This window comes from Saimiri boliviensis, chromosome 5 (genome assembly GCF_048565385.1).
Source record: "Saimiri boliviensis isolate mSaiBol1 chromosome 5, mSaiBol1.pri, whole genome shotgun sequence".
Taxonomy (NCBI): domain Eukaryota; kingdom Metazoa; phylum Chordata; class Mammalia; order Primates; family Cebidae; genus Saimiri; species Saimiri boliviensis.
Window position 1 is genome coordinate 71151239 of NC_133453.1, and position 27648 is coordinate 71178886.

Consider the following 27648-nt stretch of genomic DNA (forward strand, 5'->3'; position numbering starts at 1 on the left):
TATGAATGTACCTTTTTTTGCCCCTCTCCTGCTAAGTTAGAGACTCTAAATGAAAATGTGCTTTCTCACTCTGTGGAGAAAGGAAATCACCAAAAAAAACCACAAAACTATAGTTTTGCCAGTTAATGAGTAGACATTCTTCTTGGGCAAGGGCGGGTGGAGGGAGAACAGAAGAAATATTTTAAAAACTTCCCCTCTGTCTTATCTCCCCTTTTAGAAGCAACTTTTAATACCCTGAGAACATTCTGCTTATCTCTTCTAAGTTCAGTCTTACCTCTTCAGTGCCTGTAAGTCTTCATAACAAGCAGGAAATGGTTTACCTGCCTGAAATGGCCTGTCAGCTGACTTTTCTTGGGTATGCCTAACAAAATCTGCAAGTGATACACAAGAGGCTGTTTCACCTGTGTGTGGACCAAGGCCAGAGACAACAAGGAGCACAGCTGCTGCAGTGGCTAACACAGGTCTCCTTGCCTCTAGTCTTTAATTCACTCTGCACACCGCAACCAGCTTTCCTTTTTCCAGCTCAATCATCTATCACTTTTTTATGCTTTCCCTACTAAACATGAGCTGAATGCTTGATCCGATCGTTGCTCATCTGCCTCACCTGCCTCTCATCATCCTCATATTTGCTGCCTCCTCTCTTCCCCATCCCCAAACACAACCCTTCCCACGTTCCAGACTTACACTTTCTATTCTTCCCCTTCACCTCCTTGCTTCATCTTTCTGAGCTGAAACTTTCTTCATCCTCACTGTCACATGCTCAGTTCAGACTTCTCACCCTATCTAAAATCCTCCCTCCCTCTTCTCTAATCTTAGAGGTCTATTTTCATCATCACTACAGCACTTATCATGTGCTGCCTGATGTCAAAAATACTTGGGAGCAAGTCACATCTTCTATCAGCCTGTAAGTTGTTTAAGGATAAAGAATATGTGACCTTTCCGCAGAAAGATTTTTATGCTATATCAGTTCTTAACAAAATGGCATTTCCCTCTGCATATACTAGTGAATGCCTTCTGAGAGAGCAGGAGAGACCAGCAGGGGACTGGCATGGTATGGTAGGCTGAATAATGGTACCCAAAGATATCCACATCTTAAATCCTGGAACTTGTGAATGTTACCTTATATGGCAAAAGAAACTGCAGACATGATTAAAGACCTTAAGATGGATAAATCATCCGGGCTTATATAAGGGAGACAGAGGGAGGTTTGACTACAAAAGAGAAGGCAATCTGATGACAGAAGTAGAAATCAGGGTGATGAGTTTTGAAGACAGAAGAAGCTGCCACAAGCCAAGGAATACAGGCAGCCACTGGGAGCAGAAAAAGGCAAGGAAAGGAATTCTCCCTCCTGAGGGAGATGACAATAATGACCAACTAGTATCAAGACCTAAACTTGACTTTTAGTTTCTACACTCCCATCTAAAAGGCAACACTAGCTATAATAAATGATGTATAGAATGGCGCATTTTTGGTGGTAGCATTCAGTAATCAGAATCTTGCTAGTCTTTGACAAAAACCTCATGCTATCAACACTTCTTGTCCTACATAGAAATCAATTAGAGGAGTCCATTTTCTAAAGTCAAACAACTGGCTAATAAGAAAAGGTAAGTGGGGAATCATTTTCCTGCCTAGCCCCACCCAACAACAAAAATATTATAAATTATGTCTATAGGGCCCTACTCAAGTTGTATCCCATAGCATTTAGTTATTTTGATTTTATAGTTATTTTTTAAATAATTCACATGAAATTAAACTAATTAGCAAAGTATCACTTTATCAATTTCTTCACAGATTCAAGTACTAGCTTAAGTAAAAACTGAGGTGAGGATGGGAGGGGCTGTGATTAGGGACAAAGTGAGAGGAGCTATTTTCCTTGCTTCATGCTTCAGATAGCAGTGACACACGTGCACACACACAGGTGGGCAGGACACTGTGGTACAGTTATTACCTCCACATTCGGATCGAACAGCTAGTGCCAAATATAGCTTTTCTGCTAATACTGAACACCATGCATCCTATTAAGAAACTGTGTTATGATACTACATCATTTACGCTTAACCTAACCAAGGGTCTGCTATGAAGAGGAACATGCATCCACAAAGGAGACCCTGACAATTCACAATAAGGCTATTATCTGTGGAAACAGAGTATGTTTACTTATGCTATGGTTACTAACTGTCCCCTAGTTTGCAAGTCATTATAGACGCAATTCCTAGAATATTATCAATTCATGCTCCTGAGCAATATAGGCCTTTACTGCAAGTAAAATGCCAAAATGGCTATGCTCCACTCTGCAACTTTCACTATACTACCAGGACACTTTGTACTGTACCAGGCAGAAGCAAGAATACCTGATTTTCCAGTTTCAGAACCAAAGAGTCAGTTTGATGCTCCCTGATTACTCTGTTAACACTGTAGTAATGGAGACATTATAAAGCATCCTTCAGTCACTTCTTAGTGTGGGACCCTGGATATTAGCCACCACAGCTTCACTCACCAGAGCACACATGCATACATGTATATGTGTGTGTACACACACACTCTCCTTTAAACACAGGCAAAAATACCAGATAATTCCCAACCCACCAACTATTCAGAACTAACATTCTAAGGGTAGGCCCTTTTAGTTTTTTGAGACACGGCCTCTTTCTGTCTCCCAGGCTGGAGTGTAGTGGCACAATCATAGCTCACTGCTACCTCAACCTCCTGGGCTCAGTAGACCCACCCGCCTCAGCCACCATACCTGGTTAATTTTTATATATTTTTTTGAAGAAATGGGTTTTCATTACGTTGCCTAGGTTGCTCGCAAACTCCTGGGCTCAAGTGATCTGCCTGCCTCAGCCTCCCATAGTCCTGGGATTATAGATGTGTGCCACCACACCTGGCCTAGGGTAGGTCATTTTTTACTGCAAATTCCACATACATTACTAATGGGAAATAGGGTAACAGCAGATAATGAGAATTGTCACCTAATTACTATACCATACTTGATTTCTGTCATTAGTTTAAGTTCTTTTCTCCACAAAATTTTTACCAAACTGTTACAAAATGGCAAAGAGGCATATTTTTTATTTCATTACTCAAGTTTCTGTAAACCATCTACTGTATTCTTGGCTGGATATCAAGCGCTATAGGAGATTCACGTGGGGTATGAGGTCCTGCTGTGAGCGGCATACAGAACTGGATGGAAATAAATTTGAGATGAAAGCACTCAGACATGATACTTCTTACTTAAGTACTGAATGATACTATATGATAATAATGATAATGCCTATTTATTGAACACCTCTCATGGTTAAGGGACGAAGCAAGATGCTTTACATATTTGTAATACAACCTTGCAACCTATACACTAAAGATTTAAAGGGCTTTATGTCACAGGTGTTCAACAGTGAGCAGGTCCACCAAGAACCTGGGCTGGTAGGTTCTGGGCAAAGATGAGGACAATCATCCTATGCACGTGATGCTGCATAAGCAAGCCCCGTGGAAGCCATGCATCCAACCTGCCTGGGACAGGAATGTGTGAAACAGTGGAAAGTCTAAAGACCGGGGGACAGTTTTGCACTTCATTTGCCTTTGTCAAAGTTACTGATGTCCCAAGGAAAAGATGGGGACTTTGTCCAGTGCAGTTTCTATGGGAAGCCAGGATAGAAGTCTCAAGAACAAATCACTTCAACTGATCACAACCAGTTTAAAAGAAAATGACATTTCCAGTACAGTAATACCTATATGGTATTTGAAAGTGAGGCCAATGGTGCAGAGAAGGGGGAAATGGGGTGGCTGGGGAAGGACAAGGAGTCTGAGCAATCATGTCGCCTGTAAAGGCGTTAAATGGTAATGAAGGAATAGTGACATCAGCATCTGGTAGTTAAGCTCCGCTGGCCAGGAGGAAGGATGTAATGTTAGAGCAATCCATATGTGGATGGGGCTGAGGGATGGAGGAAAGATCTGAAATGAGTCTCTACCATTTTCTTTAGTTCCCAACTCCACTCAGTCACCATTCTGGGTGTAGGGTGGAAGACAGGAAGAGAATACAGAGAAGACAAGGGTTCGTGGTAGAGAATGAGTAAATAAGATGAGCTACTATAGATTAAGGTCAGGAAGAAGGAAAGGGAGGCTGCCCTTTCCACACATAACATTGTATCTTTTATAATGAGGACAAGCAGGAAAACTAATCCTTCTTTGGCTAAAAATTCCCATCTCCTTAGCGAAACATTCCACTTATCACAAAGCCTCATATTACGTAAGTATTTTTAGACGAAGTTTAACTTTTCTGCTAGATTACAAAATCCCTAAAGGCAGGAGCCATGCCTTCCTATATCTGACACGTCCTTTGCACAGGTGCTTAATAAATGTCAGCTACACTGAAGTAGGCCAAATTTATTACGTATTGAAGTAGGGAAAAGAAGAAGAATAATAGCCTTGGCACCACAAGGTTAGAGTCTCAGACGGTTTCATCCATGGTGTCCACAATCACTACTGTCATAGGATGGGTGTTCAACAGATACTTAAAGAAAGAATGAACAAATGAACAGAGATCAGTATCTCCCACCAGTATGAACAGAAGCTCTTTGGAAGTAGCCATAAATGGAACACCCTTTAAATCCCATCTTTTTCTCCTCCAATATTTTATGCCCACATTTGCACTCAGCATCATGCAGGGACTGCTTTAGGCTTCACAGAAGCTATTAAAGGTAAGATATATGGTCCTAAGGCCACAGAAATTTGACTCATGTCTACATATATAGACACCTACCCCACTATCCATATCGAGAACATTTCTAGCACTCACTCCAGCAGGTTCTGTTGTGGACCCGCCCGCCGTCCCCCCCGCCCACTCAGGTAAAACTGTGTCTATCAATATAGATTAATTTTTATCAGGGAAAAAAGTTATTTTATCCTTCTCACTGTTTGCTTCATTCTGGAAGCCTACATTTCTTGAGCACAAAATGATCATCTTCTCTGTGCTTTGGAATAGTCACTCCAAGTTAACTAGTATCACCCGATTTTTGATTAATAAATCCTAAGCAATGACAGCAAGGGCCCCTGCCAGGTAGGCCCATTCTCATGTGCATTAATAAATGAGAAGGGAGCCAAACATAAACAAAACAAAGCACAAACACTAAGCCATTTGTCCCACCTGACAGCAAACCCAGTACCAGATACTCCCTGAACTAGAGTTCCGCTGGAATCACACACATGGAGCTATAATCAGAACATGAGCTGGTCCAATCAGAATTCCTGCTGCTCTGCTCTACATCAAGTACTTGTCCTAAGTACACTGCCCCCGTTCCAAACAAACCAAGACAAGATGAGGCCCTTCCCTGCTGAGAAAGAACATCGGTTTCACAAGCAGAAGTAGAACATCTCATTACTTCCCCCAGAAAGCTGTTCTTAAGCAAAGAACATCTGGTTTGTTTCATTATTGTTGTTGATGAGGAAAATGTTCTATTATGGTGATCATTGTATGTGAAAGCCATTGGCTCTCAGATTTTATAAAAACATACTTGAGTAATGCTTTCCTTGCTGAATTCAGTACATGATTTTTTCTTTGTGTCAGAGAGAGGTCTCTGATGATGATTCAGCTAATGCAGTGAATGTGCAGGTACAGATTTTGATACATGGATCGATACTTCATATCAAATTACCTGAATCTTCTGCAAGTTACTAGTTTTCTATTTCCCATGGTAGAAGTAGGAGATGAATACTAATGCAATTCCCTTCTCAGGCACTGCCTCCGGCCAAAGGAAGCCTATAGAGCTAGTTTTGTCACACCATATAAATTAGACCAATGCTTTTCACAGTCTCAAGTTCAACTTTAAACTTTTGAGTAGAAGTCTATGCCTTTAGGGGACTGTCAAATAATGAAAATCATATTTAAGCGCGTGTTATTTTGGTAGACTCCAACAAGAGTTCTTTTTTTTTAATTTCCAGAGTTTCTACAAAGTTGTTAGGTTATCTAGTGAGCTGAAAAGATAAGATTTATGGTTTTATAAAACACCAACTCCAGAAACTCTTGTACAATTACAGAAAAGCAAGTACTCAGAAGGCAGCAGCCACCATTTGCTCTTGGAGCACCCCCAAAAATCTTCCCAAAAAATCTATATTTCAGCTTTATGAAGTCCTAAAGTCTGTCTACCTTACAGCCTGAAGAGAGCTGTCTGTCTGAGATGCCATTCTCTCAAGACATGGCCTGAACACAATGCAGAAACAATATGAGGAAAGGCTTTTTCAATGTTCTTTAGTGAAAATTTTATAAAACCAAAATCGAAGTTTGCATACCATTCTCAGTGCTGATGAAATACGTTGATCATACGAAAAAGTTTTTAATTTATCCTAGGCAATGGACAATTTCAAAGTATATTTCCTGAAATGTCAAAATACGAAACTGTCCAAACTAGCTTTTTAAAAAAAAATCCCTGAAGTGAATTTTTGCTTATTTATTTTTATTGATGCATATATAATAGTTGTACATATTTGGGGGGTAATTTTTTTTTTGATACCTGTATATAACATGTAATGGTCAAATCAGGGTAACTGGGATATTCATCACCTCAAATATTTCTCTTTGTCCAACCAGTTTCTTTCTTTTTTTTTTTTTTTTGAGACGGAGTTTCGCTCGTTACCCAGGCTGGAGTGCAATGGCGCGATCTCGGCTCACCGCAACCTCCGCCTCCTGGGTTCAGGCAATTCTCCTGCCTCAGCCTCCTGAGTAGCTGGGATTACAGGCACATGCCACCATGCCCAGCTAATTTTTTGTATTTTTAGTAGAGACAGGGTTTCACTATGTTGACCAGGATGGTCTCGATCTCCTGACCTCGTGATCCACCCGCCTCGGCCTCCCAAAGTGCTGGGATTACAGGCTTGAGCCACCGCGCCCGGCGCCAACCAGTTTCTTAACATGAATAGTACACAGATGGTCTGCTAGTTACACTGTAGAAAATACATAACATAGAAGGAGAGAAAAAATTATTCTGTGGAATGATATCAAAGGTATAAAAAGGAATTTCTATACCCACTCTGAAAATTAGGAGATGATTTCTGATGAGATCCAAAACTATCAAGAAGGCAGCAACCACAGATTCTCAGCTTTGCTACTAAGAGTTCAGCTGGAAGTAGCAGATAAATAAAGAAGGACAGTGAGAACTAGGCAAACACGAACAGCTGAATTTTGGTTTTTTTGAACCAAACTTTTCTATTTCTTTGCCATTTAAATGGAATTCAACCTTTAATTTCTATTTACTCCTCTTTAAAATTCACAAGCTCATGTTCTTTGATGACCCAGGTATACCTAATCCTATGCACAGTCTTTTCCATTCCAATGCCTACATTTTAATTTTATTTAATAGAAAATAAAGTATTAAAGATATTTTGAAAAAAACTTCAAATTTCTACCTCTAAAAGGGGTCTTCATTTTTACCCACTGCTGTGATTTATCAACATATATAACTGCCACAGTAAAACATATATATGAGATTGTTACTTACTTTCATGTAACATTCTACTAAACATTTTCTCAATAATCATTATAGTTTTTCTTAAAAAGACTGCATGCCATTTTGTCACTTTGATAATTTAATTAAAATATTATTCTAATATGAGACATTATGTTCTGCTTTGGATTTGCTATCTTATTATATATGTGCATATATTCATATACATTTAGTGGATATCCATGACTTCCACATTCACAAGCTGTAACAAGTAACTTTACACACCCATATTTTGTTTTTCTGTGTAATTTTTTCTTTCTTTTTTTTTTGTTTTAGACAGAGTCTCACTCTGTCATTCCAGGGTGGAGTGCAGTGGCGCAATCTTGGCTCACTGCAGCCTCTGCCTCCCAGGTTCAAGCAATTCTCCTGTCTCAGCCTCCCGAGTAGCTGGGACTACAGGCGCGTGCCACCATGCCCAGCTAATTTTTGTATTTTCGCTAAAGATAGGGTTTCACGATATTGGACAGGCTAGTCTCAAACTCTTGATCTCGTGATCTGCCTGCCTTAGCCTCCCAAAGTGCTGGGATTATAGGCACGAGCCACTGCACCTGGGAGTACAGTGCTTTAACCATAAATTTTTTCTTAAGGATAAGTTCATAGGAGTTGGATTGCCAGGTCAAAATACAGGGACATATATAAGATTATTCTGCATTATCCTTCCACTTTCCAAGGAGGTAGGACCAGCTCACCATACTTATCAGCAGTTTTAAATTCTTTACTGAATTATGGGATGCGAACTGAAAGCCAATAGGTTAGTCTACATTACTGATTTTAGAGACGAAGCAATTAAATCCAAGAGAGATTAAGAGGTTTGCTTAAAGGTCATAAAGCTGATTAATGGCAGAATTAAATCACAAACTCAGGCGTTCTGACTTCCTCTGCAGGGCCTCACAGTCACATCATCCTCAGTTTCTCACTGGTCTCAGAATGCCCTCCTCAGAGAGAATGCCAGCCACAGCCAGCAGAGAAGGAAAATGAGGTAGGATCAATGAAAGGGATCTGGAGAATCAGAAAATATGCAGGTAGAGGAAGGAAAAGAAAGTGCAATAAGCAGCAGCACTGAAGAGCTTCCTTTGGTTTTTCAAGATCGTTTTTGTTTCAGATGTTTACCTGTTTGCAAGCACTGAAGCACAGGACAATGGGTCCGGGCAGGAGACAGCAACAGAACAGTATTTTTCACATGAAGGGATGACAGTGGACTTACATAAATCATTCCCAGCAGAGACCACCTCTTCATCAGTAATAATTAGTGCAATGCCTTGTGTTTCCAAAGTTACGGCTTCCAAAGCACTTCTACACACACTGAGTCTGGGCAAGCATCATTTTCCCATCTTACAGATGGGTTTCAGAGAGCAAGGCTTCCATTAAGCATAATGAGCAGGGTCAAGAATAAAATCTCAATCTTGACTTCTATCTTACCATTCTATACTGATGTGACTTTTAGTTTTCATGAGTAAGGTGAATTTACTAATAAAAAGTTACTTAAACTGCTAGCTTTAAAAACTTAACTAAATTGTTGTTGTTATTGTTTTTAACCTAGACAATCTAAAGACAGCAAAATAGGCTCTAGTTCTGCTTTGGACAAGTCAATTCATCTTTCTGAAACTGTTTCTTGTTTTCTGAAATAGGAAATTTGGGATAGGCGATCTTTAGGGTCCCTTCACAATGTTAGTATTATAGATCATGAGCACTTCTTATGGAAGTATTTTGTAGGGATCATTTTCATAAAAACTAAATTTAAAGCCTCCTTAAACAGCAACATAGTCCAAGCAATTTTAAAATTTTTAAAAATGACACAAAGTACAAACTCTTACATGGACTCATATTCTAATTGCTAGACCAATTCTATTTGCAGTCTTAAAGTAGGCAAAAAAATTTACAATTTTGTTTCCATTTCAGAAAGATTCCAAACTAAGCAATAAGCAAAAGAGAACATTCTCGAAGGCAAACACTTTGTGACTTTGTGTGTGGAACTTTGAGAACACTGTATGAACAATGAAAGGCTGCACCTTTGTTCAGGTTGGATTCAGAAAGTCTAAGTGAGTGGCCAAAGGACTCAGTGTGAGGGGGTACTTTAACCATAAATTTTCACCCAGCAGTTAGTCATGAAGTCAGTGCAACAAGTGGCAACCTTCACGTTTTAAAAATGTAATAAAATAAGTTATAATAAAATTTATCAGAGTGTATTTCAGAATGCAGCAATATGAGACAACTGGGCTAGTTACTGAGATACTATTGTCGGTCTCAGAGTAGAGACTATGCAACTGACACTTCTTTTGGCTGTAAGGAGCTGGTGCCTCGCCAAGTTCAGCTTCTTAGAAGCACTTGAGGAAGGCTGGAAGGCTACAAGAGGAAGATGGGACTTGCTCCTTTCTGTTTTGCTTCTAGTTCTTGTCATCGCTTTCATCCCTTGCCCCCACATCCACCCAGCTGCCATCTTCACTCCAGCAGCAGCAGTTCATTCCAGTGGCAGCACTTGGTCAGTATCCCCTTTGTCAGAAGTCTTCTCCGGCTCTGTGGCTCTTCCTTTGAGCCTCTAGGTTCTGCAATCCCGTGGTCTTCAGTGGCAGTGACTTCCTGCTATTACTACCTCCACTATGCCTCAGTGCAACGCTAATGGGTGAGGAGCAATCCTTGAAAGATCTGTTAAAGGTCCACGACAACATAAGGATCTAATACCAGAGGTAAATTAACTAGATGACTAAGCACACTGCTTTCAGCTAACTTTTCTTCATCGGTAGACTTTCTCAAAAATCAGGAGCTGCTTTACATTCAGGTGCAAGCTTCTTATCTCATTGCAGACTGGCAGTAAACAGCAGATCAATTTACTTTGAGAAACACAGGCTTGGTGGTTCCCTCTAGTTAGTGATTCTTTATATTACAGTCACTCCTAAAATTAACTACTATGGTTTCTATCTCCTGTGAACCCCTGACTGTTATTGAAATTAGACATAGGTATACCTTGAGTAACTTTTCTTTTACAGAAATGCATGTGAGCAAAATAAATTAGGATGCAAAGTGTACCATATGGGATGGGCATGGTGGCTCATATCTTAAAATCCCAGCATTTTGAAAGGCCAAGGCGGGCAGATCACCTGAGGTCAGGAGTTCGAGACCAGCCTGGCCAATGTGGTAAAATCTGTCTAAAATACAAAAATTAGCTGGGCATGGTGGCACACGGCTGTAATCCTCACTACTTGGGAGGCTGAGGCACAAAAAGTGCTTGAATCCAGGAGGGGGAGGTTGCAGTGAGCCAAGATCGTGCCACTGCACTCCAGTCTGGGTGACAGAGCGAGACTCCATCTCAGAAACAAGCAAGCAAACAAAAAAAACACATGGTCAGACAGCTGGAATTAAGTTAGCCTAACATGTAGATTATAAGGAAAAACAGAATCTAGGAAAATGTGTTAATTTGTATGTGTACACTGTCTGCTAAAACTTCAGAGCACCTTAAATATTTCTAGGTCTTCTTTAACAAAAGTATTTGACTCTGCCAGTTATAATTACGAGCAGATCCTTTTGTTTACAGCAATTGCAGGAGCAAACTATTAAGTCAGGCTTATTTTCAATGTTTTATGTCTTTCCTACGAACACAGCACTAGCTTTACTGAATAGTTCACTAACATGTCTGTAAAGTCAATGTTTTCTAGTGTCTACTTCCCTATTTTTTTAGGGTAGAATGGGTACTTATTAAACCACCCTAGAAAATGAGACACAACAGGCTCATTTGACCTACAGGCAGAAGAAAACTGGTCAGTGCATTTTTCTAACAGCACATGTAACCATCTACATTTTTTATTCCAGAAGTAAGAGGCAGCAGTCGCCTCTCTTATCTTAAAATGGATCCACTACTTATGAGAATTTTCCTACTGTACTTTTGGAAGAATCTGAACACAAGGACAAATTTATGCTGTATTGATAGAACTATGTGTTTCTTATTTTCTAACATTTAAGGTATTATACAAATTTGAATTACCTTATTTGGATTATTTCTGATGCTGTATCCCTAATATTTTTCTCTCAGTTTAGATGGGCAAGTAGGCTGTCCATTCCAAGAAAGTTAATACAAATATTTTAAAAATATACATTAAAAGAAGCATTTAACGTTCTATAAATAAGCAATAATGATTCGGCTAGGTCAAGTCTGCTAAGCAAAGAAGGAAGTCACTTGGAAATCATGCTGAGGTTAGGGCAGTAAGGGCAGGTTGGCCAACCAGAGAGAGCTCTGGAATAAGAAAGAGGAGGATGTGTTTCATGTCAGGTTCAGCCTTGAATAAACTGTGTGACCTTTTGAATGCCACCTACCCTCTTCTGGATTTCTGCCTCCTCAGCTGTGAAATGAGAGGGTTGGACAAGATAGCTTATGAAGTCCTCCAAAGCTATTTCAGTCAGATGAATTCTATGTACACATTTCTACTTCACATTAAGACTTACACAGCTCATCGAAAATTGAGTGCTACTTGGATGGAATTAAAGAAAGAAACCCTCACACAAATTAATTCAACAAGAAGAACAATCTCTAGTTCTTTCTTTCTTTCTTTTTTTTTAAAATTGTTATAACCAGAAGCAGTTGAAAGGAAATTGGCACAGAACTGGTCTAGTTTAAGAAAAAATAATTTCCATGGAAACATTCTACTGACAGTTCCTCTTACTGCTTTATGTGGACCCACTGAGGACTGGTTGATACAAATTATTCTCATTCCATTCAGTTTGTTTAGGGACAGAGTGAACCAGAGTAAAGTGTCAAAGTGTTTCCTGTTCTGATGACAGATAACCGCACTGCTGTATGAGAGCTAAAGAGACTGTATCCAGCAGGCCTAGAGGAAAAGGGCAAAAAAGTGCTCGTATTATCTTTCCTTTCTCACCATCAAAGCCCCTCACCAACAGAACCAGGCATGAATCCCAAACCTTGACCGTAGTTAAGAACTTGACCTTCCTATGAAGCACACCTTTGACACATCAGCTAAAATTCCATCCAAAGCTATTTCCTCTTCAAAGGTGGTAAAGTTACAAGCACAAAAGCTCTACGGCCATTCTGTTTTTTTCTAGATAAGTAAGTCTGAAAACTAGAACAGTAGAATTCCAAAATAAGCAGTTTAAATTATGTTTATTTACTCCAGTTGAGAATTTCTTCATACACAGAAACCTTGCAGAGTAAAACTCATCTTTTTAAATTGATTCGAATGGCCTCTGGGCCATACAGTTTTATTAAGTGAAAATAAGTGCAGTTACCAAAGGAAAAGACTACAAGTAAAAAAAATCCTCTAGAAAAATATGATAATGGGAAACAACCACTATTTATAATAGAATTCACCACAGGCAGACAATATCTGATAGACCAGATTTAAAAATTTTAAATGTATTTAAAATTTCCGTGTCAATATTTAAGATTAATAAAGCATGATATTTGGCACATTATTAATTTTAGAAAAAAATCTGTAATAAATAAAGGTAACACTGATATCACTTTGGGTGCTAATACTACAGAGAATTTTTAAAAATAATTCCCTGGCCAGGTGCAATGGCTCATGCCTGTAATCCCAGCACTTTGGGAGGCTGAGGAGGGTGGATCACAAGGTCAGGAGATCAAGACCAACCTGTCCAACATGGTGAAACCTCCTCTTTACTAAAATACAAAAAACTAGCTGTGTGTGGTGGTATGTGCCAGTAGTCCTAGCTACTCGGGTGGCTAAGGCAAGGGAATCGCTTGAACCCGGGAGGCAGAGGTTGCAGTGAGCCGAGATTGCGCCATTATACTCCAGCCTGGGCAACAAAGCAAGACTCTGTCTCAAACAAATAATAATTATTCCTCATGTTATGCCAAATCACTATTGTTAATATGTGTATGACTATGAGAAGATAGGTCTTCATTAGATTTAGGGAGTCTAATCTGATAGCAGTTCCAGTAAGAACTGAAATAACCTGGAAAAAGACTATAGCAGCCACAAAGAATTACTTTCATAGATTCAGGTGCCTGGGTTCATGCAGGATTACAGTAAACGCAATAGCAAGAGAAAAAAAATCCATGAAACAAACTATAAGAAATATATATAGTTATTTCTACTGGTGAAGAGTACAGTGATAATACACACTGCAACAATTCATGTTCTCAAATTGTGTGATATGGAAACTCTAACTTTTTTCGAAGCATCAGACAGATTTTTTAAGCTTCCTAGTACCAGAAAAGTAATAAATTATCCACCGGAGTAAATATGGGACTTAGCAACATCCAAAATGTTTTTTTAAGTCAAATGAAAATGCACAAATAATTCTTATGAAGCCTGTTATGATTATCTAAAATATTGTTACAGTCAACTACTTAAAAAAAAAGATAAGATATAGGCTTACATAACAATTACATAAAATATTTTGAGAGATCCTACCTTTTTCAGGAATCTGACTCCATAGGTAAATACATAAAGGTAAAATGAAAATCTCCACCTGTAGAGGATTAAAAAAAATTCTGTGACATTCAGTTTATATATTCACAGCATATACTCAAATATGTAAGGGAGGGAACAGAGTTCCTTAAACTAAATTTGCCCCCTCCCACAACTAGAGATTAAACTTAACGAGTAATTTGAGTGCTAGCTGAACCCACACACTGGTATACATGTCTTAAATATTCTGAGTATTATATTCATAACTTGATTTTTATTGTTAATTGCAATATTTGCCCAATCACTCATTTTCTCATTCTTTAGCATGTGAACCTCTTGTTTATCACTCTTGAAGGGATATGGTTCAATAATATGAAGGTGTAATATCTGAATCAGACAAATAATTGAAAACTAACAACTTGAGTTAACTGACATTCATATTTGTTTTAAAAAATGTTGCTAAAGGAAGGCACATAGACTCTAAAAAAATCAAATGACAACTATAAATGACAATCTTAAACCATGCCAAACTTATGGTCTAGCTGTGACTTTCACTTTTAATGAAGAAAAATTTTTAAGTTTTCTTTTGATTTTAAATGATGGAAATGTTTTAAGTCTTTTAAAATATAAGGTGTGTGTGTGTGTGGGTGTGTGTGTGTGCATATACACTTATTACAAAAAACTCTTACTCTAGTACTAAATACTCAATTTTGTTTCTTGTACTTTCTATTAATAGCTGTGCCTTTAAAAGCTGGCTGAATGTCACTAAATGGCATTCCTGATGTCATAAAAAAATTCTTATAAGTAAAGACAATTAACTTATTGTAGCATAAAAGTAAAAAACTTAATTTTAACTCCATCTCTATTACCAGCCTCTGAGTGGTTACGGGTGAGAGTGATGACAAGTTTCTGTTAGTTACACAAATTCCAGATCAGAAATTAAAACCAGGGATGTCTTCATGGGTGTGTAACTTAGGCAGTCACTTAAGACTTCATGCTTGATTTAATGCTATGCTGTTGCCATCTTGAAATTCTTAATAGTTGTCAGACAAGAAACCCAGCATTTTATTTTGCACTGGATTCTGCAAATTATGTACCCAGTTCTGGTCAAGACAGACTCAACTAACTTTGGGCAAATCTGTTAATATCCTTTGACCTCAGTTCCATCTCTATAATGGGAGAGTGGGTTTGTGCTATAATGATGCCTGAAGGATTTGGTAGCACAACTATTATCTTTACTTTTTTCTAGTCCCTCCCAATCCTTCTTGTGTGGAACTGGCCTACTTCATGCATTTGCCTTATTTGTCTGGCCCCGGGAGGCAACTGAATTTCCAACTCTGAGATTAAATTACTTATAACAGCTGTTTCAGGTCTAAGACTCTTGTTAGTAGACAGTGATCAAGCAGTTTTTATGTATAATAAAAGTTTTACAGAAGTCATTGGAATTCCTACCATCACTTATGTATCTACATTTTATTTCATCACAAAAATGACCCAGTTTTCATAACACATAGATTCTATTACAGGAACACTGATGCCTCCATCATTTGAATAGCAACTTGTGATGAATATTTACAAGGCAGAATTTATTTCCACAAAATATCTGAAGAAAGCAAAATTTTCAAGCATCTTGCGACTTGAAAAAGTATTTCAAGTTGTGGAGTTTCATATGTTATAGTTTTAAATGCTAGCTACCAGTCCCTGATATAATCCCTGCCAATCTTTTACTAAGATACCTGTAAAAGAGATAAATAATAAAGTTCATGTCAGCATGAAAAGGAAGATATGACCTTCAACCTACTGCTAGAATCAGGCAAGAATTCTTACAGCAGAAAAAGAATAAAATTAGATGTAAAAAAACTGATTAGCAGTGAAAAGTCACAACCCTTGAAAGGGGTAGGGAAATCTTCATCTGCGTATCACCCTGTCTCCACTTTCTGTCGTCTTGTATAGAAATGCAAAAATCTGTATTATTAAGAAACTCGGTCGTTTGTCACAAATGATTACGGTTTTGGAGGCAGCAAGAGAATCCCCCACCCCATAAGTTAGTGATGGCTACTTTCAAAAGCCAACCGGGAAGAATGAGATGCACTGTGCAACCTGGCAGTTTCAGTGACAGAAAGGCAGATTTAGGGACAGCATAACCTATGAAGGTATTGCATTTTGGAGGCTGGAGTTCTTACATAATCCATATATAAAGTAACAAAGAACTAGGCATTGGAGATAGCTGCTTTATATAAAACTCTTTCACTGAAAATTGGTCCACTGAAAATGGGTCCGAGTCTAGAGTCTATAGACATCAACCTACTACAAGGTCAGAGATCTAAAAGTGGACTTTTACTAACAAACAGGAGAACAGAAAGTGGGGCTGAGGGCAATCTACATATCCCCTCTGTGAGCAGGTCTAGATGAGTATCTCTTAATTCTGGAATGAAAATAACAGCACAATGTCAGCGTGGGTCTACTAAGTAGCAATAAATGTGGAAAGAAAAGGGCATGAAGAACAGTTTTCTGAAAATGACTTTGCAGAGGAATCATTAGTAATTTTTAGGAAAGCTTTAGGCATTGTCAATATAATACAAGAAGATATGACCCCTAGAAACACAACAAAGTTAATAAAAGACTGCTGGGTAAGATAAAGAGATTACAGGTGAAATAAAGTAGCATTGCACAGGGTCTGCAAAATGGAGTGCAGCATTATTAACCACTGGAGGGGGAACATAGACACATATGGCATAAAATTAAGTCATTTACATAGAGGGTAAACACCCTATAAGGCCAGAGAAAAGTACCAAAGATGAAAAAAGATCCTAGATCTGGAAGAGTAGAAAGCATATCTAATTATAGTTGTTTCTGAGGAAATGCAAAAACTGAAATAGAATAATGAAAGACAAAAAAACTAAAAAAATGTGAACTGAAAAAAAAAAGATAACTAAATTGTATTCCAAACAACATCAAATCAAAGCAATGTTCTGACAGAAATGTTGATTTCTAGGTTTAAAGTTAAAAAAAAAAAAGTACTTCAGTGTTCAAGTACAAAAACAACAAGTCAACACACATAAATCAAATGAAAACAAATCACCATCAAAGGAACAAATACCCAGTTGGTCTTAGAGTTCTCTGCTGTATTATTAAATGCCAAAAGAAAGGGAAGACTCAATCAAAGACAGCTATTGCCAGGCAAAGTGCCTCTCATTTGCAGAGGAATATATGAACCGTATTCTCATATATTCAGAGGCTCTGAAAATATATTATTCATTAACCTTTATGAAAAAATTACTTAAGCCAACTCTAACCCACCAATATATAAACAAAAAATAAGATTTCAGAAGTGTAATTCTAGCATAAGACTATCATTAGCAACATAAATCATTGCTCTAAATTTCATTGCCAAATTAAATGCTCTTGTTCTTAAGGGATAATTTAATATTTAGCAAAAATAATCAAGGGATGAATTCTCAGATTAATGAAAACAAGGAAAGGAAGCATTAAATTCATTCTTACAGGAAAATTTCAAAAGACTTCTTTTGATAAAAGAAATATACTAAGACTGTTTCTTTAAAAACTTAAAGATTACTCTTGGTTAAACAAGGTAAATTAAACACATCAATTTACCTCTGTGCCTTTATAAATGTACCACTAAAAGAGAAAAGAGGGGTTTTGTTCAGTAAAGCATAAACTCCCAAAGACAAAAAACTGAAGTGAGGACAACCACCCTGTGTTAGGGCTGAAAGCTGAAGGGAAGGAATAACAGCTTAGTCAGTAGAACCGCGAGCCAAATCCTTAACTATCTGTGGAGGATGCTCAGAAGGACCACCAATTCCCAGAAAGACATCAAATAAGGAAACAACTTTGTAAGACCAGTATTAGAAAAAGAAGCCTAGGGATTAGCCTGTCCAAAGCCACACACTTGGTAAGTGGAAAAACCACGACACAAACCTAGCAGTGACTCTAAAGCCCTCTCTCAAATTCTACAGAATTAGAGCACACTGCTTTGCCTAGAGACGTCAATGTGTTCCACTACATTTGCTTGGATATGGAAGCCTTTTATATCTTTCAAACCTGAAAATTAGAATAGGAAGCTAGTAAAAACTACCACCCACTGAATCTGGTTTATCGTCCTTATGCAACAAGGTTGAACTGGGCTCTTTGTTAAAATCAAGACTACTAAAATGTGCATTTGAAGCAGAAAATCAGAGCATTGAGGTCTCATGTCTTGTTGCCAGGTGTCACCCAAAAAGCAAGGGATTATAAACTACAGAAGCTGCAGCAGCAGGGGAATCATCCAGAGCAGCCCCCACTCAACTCAGCACCTGTTTTAGGGAGACCAGGGCAGGTATATGAGGGCTGTTTTATTTACAACTTTTATGTAGTGCTTCCTCTATCCCCTGAGTTCTTCTAAGCACTTTACGAATAGGAAGTCATTTAATGAAACTATTCCACATAACAAGGTAGGCACTATCATCAACATCTTTATTTTTATTTTTTTCTGATGAGGAAATGAGCACAGAGTGGGTTTAATTACTTGCTGAAGGCCACACAGCTAATAAAAGAGAGAGTCGGGATTAGAAATTAGACTGTTGGGTTCCAGCATCCAAACTCTTAACCATTAAGCTATTCTATTTCTTCCTGATTTTATACCTAAAAATTGAAAACAATGTATTCAACTAAAATGGTATTTCTAACCTGCTGGATATTAGTGGATGCTGCATAATTGAGAACACTCTCTAAATCTGGGGATAGGAGAGGACTGAAAAGACACTCATTTTCAATACCGGGGTAGCTAAAATAATATTAAGCTTATTAACAGTTATTACCCAGATGGTCTTTCTCTATCCTACTCATTCATTTCTCTACCTGCTGAGACACTGTGGCTCCTTCAGGATTTATGTTAAATTCTAGCTGCTCCATAAAGCCACCTTTTCTGGATGCTACAACATGGAAAACACTGTAATTCTGACTTCTTCTTTACCTCCTTTCCTTCTCTTTGATACCCACAAGCCTTTGAATTGCTCATAAGTTCCAAGTAGAGTAAGCCTCAGTTTTATTTATCTTGGCATGTTTTTTTTTTAATTTTTCTGCACTTTAGGTTCTGGGGTACATGTGGAAAACATGCAGGATTGTTGCACAGGTACATACATGGCAAGGTGGTTTGCTGCCTCCATCTCCCCATCACCTATATCTGGCATTTCTCCCCGTTATCCCTCCCCAACAGCCCTTCCTCCCTCTGCCCCTCCCTCATTCCCCACCAACAGACCCCAGTGTGTGACATTCCTCTCCCTGTGTCCATGAGTTCTTACTGTTCAACACCCACCTATGAGTGAGAACATGCAGTGTTTGTTTTTCTGTTCTTGTGACAGTCTGCTGAGAATGATGGTTTCCAGATTCATCCATGTCCCCACAAAGGACACAAACTCATCGTTTTTTATGGCTGCATAGTATTCTATGGTGTATATGTGCCACATTTTCCCTGTCCAGTCTATCACCGATAGGCATTTGGGTTGGTTACAGGTCTTTGCTATTGTAAACAGTGTCACAATGAACATACATGTGTATGTGTCTTTATAATACAATGATTTATAATCTTTTGGATATATACCCAGTAATGGGATTGCTGGATCAAATGGAATTTCTATTTCTAGGTCCTTGAGAAATCGCCACACTGTCTTCCACAATGGTTGAACTAATTTACACTCCCACCAACAGTGTAAAAGTGTTCCTATTTCTCCACATCCTCTACAGAATCTGTTGTCTCCAGATTTTTTAATGATCACCATTCTAATTGACACGAGATGGTATCTCAATGTGGTTTTGATTTGAATTTCTCTAATGACCAGTGATGATGAGCATTTTTTCATGTTTCTTGGCCTCATAAATGTCTTCTTTTGAAAAGTGTCTGTTCACGTCCTTTGCCCACTTTTGAATGGGTTTGTTTTCTTCTTGTAAATCTGTTTTAGTTCTTTGCAGATTCTGGATATTAACCCTTTGTCAGATGGGTAGATTGCAAAAATTTCTTCCCATTCTGTTGGTTGCCAGTTCCCTCTAATGATTGTTTCTTTTGCTGTACAGAAGCTCTGGAGTTTAATTAGATCCCATTTGTCTATTTTGGCTTTTGTTGCCAATGCTTTTGGTGTTTTAGGCATGAAGTCCTTGCCTATGCCTATGTCCTGAATGGTTTTGCCTAGGTTTTCTTCTAGGGTTTTTATCGTGTTAGGCCATATATTTAAGTCTTCAATCCATCTGAAGTTAATTTTAGTGTAAGGTGTCAGAAAGGGGTCCAGTTACTGCTTTCTGCACATGGCTTACCAGTTTTCCCAACAGCATTTATTAAATAGGGAATCCTTTCCCCATTGCTTGTTTTTGTCAGGTTTGTCAAAGATCAGATGGTTGTAGATGTGTGGCGTTGCTTCAGAGGCTTCTGTTCTGTTCCATTGGTCTATATCTCTGTTTTGGTACCAGTACCATGCTGTTTTGATTACTGTAGCCTTGTAGTATAGTTTGAAGTCAAGTAGCATGATGCCTCCAGCTTTTTTTTTTTTTTTTTTTTTTGCTTAGAATTGTTTTGGCTATGTGGGCTCTTTTTTGGGTCCATATGAAGTTTAAGGTGTTTTTTTCCAGTTCTGTGGGGAGGGTCATAGGTAGCTTGATGGGGATAGCACTGAATCTATAAATTACTTTGGGCAGTATGGCCATTTTCATGATATAGATTCTTCCTAACCATGAGCATGGAATGTTTTCCCATCTGTTTGTGTCCTCTCTTAGTTCCTTGAGCAGTGGTTTGTAGTTCTCCTTGAAGAGTTCCTTTACATCCTTTGTTAATTGTATTCCTAGATATTTTATTCTCTTTGTAGCAATTGTGAATGACAGTTTATTCTTGATATGGCTCTCTTTAAGTCTGTTATTGGTGTATAGGAATGCTTGCAATTTCTGCACATTGATTTTGTATCCTGAGACTTTGCTGAAGTTGCTTATCAGTTTCAGGAGATTTTGGCCTGAGACGATGGGGTCTTCCAAATATATAATCATGTTGTCTGCAAATAGAGACAATTTGACTTCCTCCTTTCCTAATTGAATAACCTTTATTTCTTTTTCTTGCAAGGTTGTTCTGGCTAGAACTTCCAATATTATATATTTAATAGGAGTGGTGAGAGAGGGCATCCTTGTGCAGTGCCAGATTTCAAAGGGAATGCTTCCAGATTTTGCAGTTCTGAGTTGGTTTCTTAATCCTAAGTTCTAATTCAATTGCACTGTGGTCTGAGAGACTGTTTGTTATGATTTCTGTTCTTTTTTATTTGCTAATGAGTGATTTACATCCAATTATGTGGTCAATTTTAGAGTAGGTGTGATGTGGTGTTGAGAAGAATGTATACTCTGTGGATTTGGGGTGGGGAGTTCTGTATATGTCTATTAGGTTTGCTTGGTCCAGATCTGAGTTCAAGTCCCGGATATCTTTGTTAATTTTCTGTCTTGTTGATCTAATATTGACAGTGGAGTGTTAAAGTCTCCCACTATTGCTGTCTGGGAGTCTAAGTCTCTTTGTAGGTCATTAAGAACTTGCTTTATGTATCTGGGTACTCCTGTATTGGGTGAGTATATATTTAGGATCGTTAGCTCTTCTTGTTGCATTGATCCTTTTACCACTATATAATGCTCTTCTTTGTCTCTTTTGATCTTTGTTGGTTTAAAGTCTACTTTATCAGAGACTAGGATTGCAACTCCCACTCTTTTTTTGCTCTTCATTTGCTTGGTAAATCTTCTTCCATTCCTTTATCTTGAGACTATGTGTCCTTGCAAATGAGATGGATTTCCTGGATACAGCACGCTGATGGTTTCTGACTTTATCCAATGTGCCAATCTGTGTCTTTTGATTGCAGCATTTAGCCCATTTACATTTAAGGTTAATACTGTTATGTGTGTATTTGATCCTGCCATTTCTTGGAGGCTTTGTTCATTTCTTTTCACTCTCTTTTCTTTAATCTTGCCTCCTTGTTTTATTTCATTGAGCGGATCTTCAATCTCTGATATCCTTTTTTCTGCTTAGTCGATTTGGCTATTCAAACTTCTGTATGCTTTGCGAAGTTCTTGTGTTGTGTTTTTCAGCTCCATTAAGTCATTTATATTTTTCTCTAAACTGTTTATTCTCATTAGCATTTTGTCAAACCTTTTTTTCAAGTTTTTTAGTTTCTTTGCATTGGGTTAGAACATCCTTTTAGCTCAGAGAAGTTTGTTATAACCCACCGTCTGAAGCCTGTTTCTGTCAATTCATCAGACTCATTCTCCACCCAGCTTTGTTCCTTTGCTGGTGATGAATTATGATCCCTTGGAGGAGAGGCATTCTGGTTTTGGATGTTTTCATCCTTTTTGTGCTGGTTTTTTCCCATCTTTGTGGATTTATCTACCTGTGGTCTTTGTAGTTCTTGACTTTCGGATGGAGTCTCTGAGTGGATGTACTTTTTGTTGATAATAAAGTTATTTCTTTCTGTTTTTTAGTTTTCCATCTAACAGTTAGGCCCCTCTGCTGGGTAGGACTGCTGGAGGGTCACTGAAGACCCTGTTTGCCTGGGGATCACCTGTGGCAGCTGCAGAACAGTAAGAGTTGCTGCCAGTTTCTTCTTCAGTTATCTTCATCCCAGAAGGATACTCGCTGGATGTCAGCCTGAGCTCTCCTTTATGAGGTGACTCTGGATCTACAGGGGTCAGGGAGCTGCTTAGGATACAGTCTGTCCCTTTCAGGAGCTCAAGTGCTGAGCTGTGAGCTCCATTTTTCCATTCAGAGCTGCTGGGCAGGTACATTTAAGTCTGCTGCAGCAGAACTCATAACCGCCTTTTTTCCCAGGTGCTCTGTCCTGGGAAGGTGGGGCTTTATTTATAAGTTCCTAATGTGCTGCTGCCTTTTTTCAGAGATGTCCTGCCCAGCAAGGAGACAGCCTAGTCACAGTCTGCCAGCACAGGCGTTGCTGAGCTGTCATGGGCTCTGCCCAGCTGCTGTGTGAACTTCCTTGCGATTTTATTTATAGAGGTATAGTTAGAACTGCCTCGGTAATGGTGGACTGCCTCAGTAATGGTGGACACCCTTCCCCCAAGAGAGCTGGACCGTCCCAGGTCCAGCTATGCTTGCTGCAAAACTCTCAATCCAGAGCATTTCAGATTGCTGGTCTTTGTGGGGGTGGGATCTGCTGAGCCAGATCACCTGGCTCCCTGTTTCATACCCCCTTTTTTCAGTTGAATGAGCAGCTCTGTCTCCCAGGTATTCCAGGCGCCAGTTGAAATGGCTGGACAGATCTGTGTGAGTTTTTGTGTAGAGATCTGCTGTGCCAGCTGAAACAGCTGTGCTGGAAACTCATGGTGCTTTTGTCCCGGAATCTCCTGGTCTGTGGGCAGTAATAACTCATTTGGAAATGCAGTGTCCACTCACCCTCTGCATTGTTCTCACTGGGAACTGCACTCCAGAGCTGTTCCTTCCTATTTGGCCATCTTGGATCCACTTCCTTATCTTTGCATTTCTGACCACAAACAGCACCTTGCAAATAATAGTTCCTAAATTGACATCTAAATATTGATTAAGGGTATGAGTGCTCCTTTCATTTGTTGACTTTTAAGTATATTTAAACCACAATAGGTCAAATAATTTATTAACTACTTCCAGGAACTGTGCAAGTAGGAACAAAAAAGGGGAGAGAGATGATATATATTGCCAATCCACACTTTAAAGTGATCAATCAATCTGATAGAAATTTGGAATAAAAAATAGTCAACTCCGTAATGGTCTAGGTAATGAAAAATAGTTATTGTATGTAAAACTAAGGTACACTGCTAGAGCACCAAAAAGTAAGTATATGGTTCTTTTGATTCTGAAATTGATTTTATTGAGACATTTCTCATTTCAGCTTTTCATCATCTAAATAAAAAGATTAACTCATTATCAAATCCATAAAGAGAGGTGAAATAGGGCTTATACCTATGACATTAAAATTTTTCTTTCATAAAATTTAAAACTATATAAATCATTGTGCTGTATCTTACAAACTATTACAAATAAAGTGAAATTATATGGTTGGATAAACGAGCAGAATATATTTAGGAACAAATATATACTTCAATCCAGCAATATTTTAAAATACATAAATCATTTTACCTCCGAGAACAAAGTAGATTAAGTGCTTATTTTTCCACTCAAAACTCACAGCTGATGACTTTCATGAGATATGAACAAAGCTACAAGACATATATATTATACTCATTTTATCAGTTTTTCAGTCAAATGCAATGGAATTTATTTTAAAGGAAAAAACCTTTCAATGAGGTTTCTGTATTATATGTGACACATTCATGTCCACAAAGTTTTGACATGAAGTAATTGTGGATTCAAGTTTGATACAAATAGTCATCTTTGTAAAGTCCTTTTTACTTATAGTAGGTTCTTTTGGGGGTTCTTTATTTTTACAAAACACTAACTGGCCTTTCATGGGTACTTACTTTATGCCTATACCATCACAAGAGTCTTACATGTATTAACTCACCTACATTTTGTAAGAACCATATGGGATAGATACACTATGCCACTATCATTTCCATCTTACTATACGATGACAAGTTTAAGTTACTTGCCAAAATACATGGTGAATCTGGGACTCAATCCAAGCAACTTGACTCCAGAGATCATGATCTTTACTATTAAATATTGAAATTTTTAGCACATAAATTAAAATCTTATTTTTACTATAAATGCCATTGCTCTGCTGCTCAAATGAATGGAATTACTTTGACAGCTATAATCTCTGTTTCAGCTCCTTTTCTATGCTAAGGTAGGAAGGCAAGTAAGACTTTGTCTGTCTAGTCTTCATTTATCTGAATAATATAAAGCACACACTCAATGTGAAATGACTTAGCTAAAATCCTATTCAGAGTTGGTGTCATGGATGTATAGTAGCAGAGAAACAGCTCACTGAATGCAAGGATTTGGTCTCACAGGTGTTTTATAGAAACATCAGTATATTTCTGTCCACATAAATTGGAGGCATCTAATCCTGTATTTTTAAATTTTCTTGAAGCTGACATTGTTTTTTAACAACCAGATAGGTTCCCTAAGAGCCCATCTATGACCTTATTCTACAGAGGGATGACCCATGGAATTGTAAGCTTCTCTACATTTAACAAGTAACTTTGTCAAAGAAAACAGGTCTCCTCATTTTTCACACCAGGTCTCTACATTTTGGGGTCCTGTGACCTTAAAGTTAAGACTAGAAACGGATAACTATGCCACAAATGTCAGAAAAAGCTCAGATATCTTATATACTGCCTATTTTCTGACAAGGTAGTATAGTGTTCTTTAATGTATAAACATAAAATTTTACAGATTAAACTGGCATCTAAAGTTCGTAAAATTCACTGGTTTCAGCCTTTGTCTCTTTCAGTAGACTGACGAATTTTTGATTTGTGGAACAAAACAAGGTCCTTCAATTATTTTGCATTTAATAAGTCTAACAAAGCCATGATATACGCAAGCATCTTAATAATTCAGATACACGGTTCCTTCTCGTCCCACAGGCTTTTAGCCAAAGTGTCTCTTTCCAAAGACTGTCACACAGCATTTTTGTTTCCTGTTTTACTGAGGTATTCTTGAAAGAGAAAATTTTATGATGTGAAGGTGTACAACATAATTCAAACACAGATATTTTTTGAAATGATTCCCATAATCTAGTTAGTTTTAAACCTGGGTCAACTTACCAACCTATGTATTAGATCCCTGGAATGTATTCATCTTATAACTGAAAGTTTATATCTTTCAACCAGCATCTCCCCCTTTCTCCCACCCCTACCCCTGGTAATCACTATTCTATTCTGTTTCTATTAGTTCAACTGACACCATATTCTGAAGCAAGGAATAGACTTGAAGTCTTGGTTTATCCAATTGGTTTCATCTGCAAACACTGTTAAAAAGTTGTCACATGATTTTTAGGTTGTCTCCTTTTCAAGCTGTTACTGAGACACTGACTTTATTACTTGAGTTCTATGGATATGTTCATCAACTAGAGAGAAAGCAAATTGACTCTACTTTGAAAAACATCCCATATGTCTTAAACAATAGAATAAAGGTGACACGAAAGATTCCTTTTTGGAAACTCTGACATAAAATCTAAATTCCTAGAGTAGCTTTCAAGCTTTCATTAGGAGTCCAAAGAAATATGATAGCTAGGGGAAAACACGTTACTCATCCCATGGACAGGTTATGCAGACCTGAGTTCTTGCTTTAAGACAAACACTTCCTAAAACTGTTTCTACCTCCATCAGTAATTAACTCTGTAACTCCAAATAGTTTCCTTCATTTGCTTAAGGCTCAGCTCTTTCTGTTTGAGATGGAATAGAATTATTAATGCAAAGTCTTTAAAGTTGGAGGTAAGTCAAACTCATCCACCTATTCACTTTTCATTCTCCAGTCAAATGTGAACTTAATTTGAGCAGAAGGGTCTTCATTAAATCACTGATTCACATAATATATTAAGCCCTTTTGGAAATTCTGATGATTTGTAAAGGAATGTTATATGTTTCTCATATACATGCATATATATGTAATAAAAACAAAACAAGAAAATGTAAACATCAAATTAGGAGAGATGTTAATTTTCAAGACTAAAGAACAGAGAAAGTGTACAACAAGCTTGTCCAAACCACAGCCTGCAGGCCGCATGCAGCCCAGAATGGCTTTGAATGTGGCCCAACACAAATTCGTAAACACTCTTAAAACATTATTAGATTTTTCTGAGATTTTTTTTTTTTTTTTTTTAGCTCATTGGCTATCCTTAGTGTTAGTGTATTTCTTGTGTGGCCCAAGACAATTCTCCTTCTTTGAATGTGGCCCAGGAAAGTCAAAAGAAATGGACACCCCTGGGGTATACGGGAGCTTTAGCTGATTCTGTAATATTTACTTCCTTTAAAATAGGATCGAATATATATGGGTGGGTTTCTATTATATCAGTCTCTGCACTTGTGACATTTTTCTCTGTATTGTAAAATATTTCATTATTAAAAGATTCTGTACACAAGATTTGTGCTCACTCAAAATGTATTACATGACTCTCTTTTCTTTCTCTCATACTTAGAAACAACATATGACTTGTTCGTTATGCCATCATTCCAACCATCCTTTTCTAAGCATCATAATTAATTTTCCTGTTTTCCTGTCATTGTATTCAGGCTTTTTTTTTTCTTTTTTGAGACAGAGTTTCGCTCTTGTTACCCAGGCTGGAGTGCAATGGTGCGATCTCGGCTCACCGCAACCTCCACCTCCTGGGTTCAGGCAATTCTCCTTCCTCAGCCTCCTGAGTAGCTGGGATTACAGGCACGCACCACCATGCCCAGCTAATTTTTTATATTTTTAGTAGAGACGGGGTTTCACCATGTTGATCAGGATGGTCTCGATCTTTTGACCTCGTGATCCATCCGCCTCGGCCTCCCAAAGTGCTGGGATTACAGGCTTGAGCCACCACGCCCGGCCGTATTCAGGCTTTTAAGGCTAAAATTGCCATTGGAAGTGTATCAGATATTGTATGTGTATATAGTTCTAAATCCACTATGTTCTATTTCACAGATTTAACTTTCATTTTGTTTTTTAGTGCTTTGTTCATAGGCCCCATTAACAGCTACACCATATTTTTCTTTATTGGGAACCATTCTTTTCTCTCCAAGTTGACTCCCCTTGTCAAGCACCCAACAAGGCAGAATTCAGCACCACTGGTATCTTTCCTTACCATTAGTCTTCCCAGTGTCAGACCTAG

General features: G+C 38.2%; 1 protein-coding gene across 2 annotated transcripts in view; it reads right to left on the bottom strand.

Annotated features, from left to right (window-relative positions):
* CERS6 (ceramide synthase 6) overlaps nt 1–27648 on the bottom strand; it is a 340615-nt gene that overhangs the window by 131557 nt on the left and 181410 nt on the right. For both annotated transcript variants that reach the window (XM_039469926.2, XM_039469927.2), the window contains exon 4: nt 13877–13934. In XM_039469926.2, coding sequence (XP_039325860.2) covers nt 13877–13934 — 58 coding nt within the window. The remainder of the gene's footprint in view (nt 1–13876; nt 13935–27648) is intronic.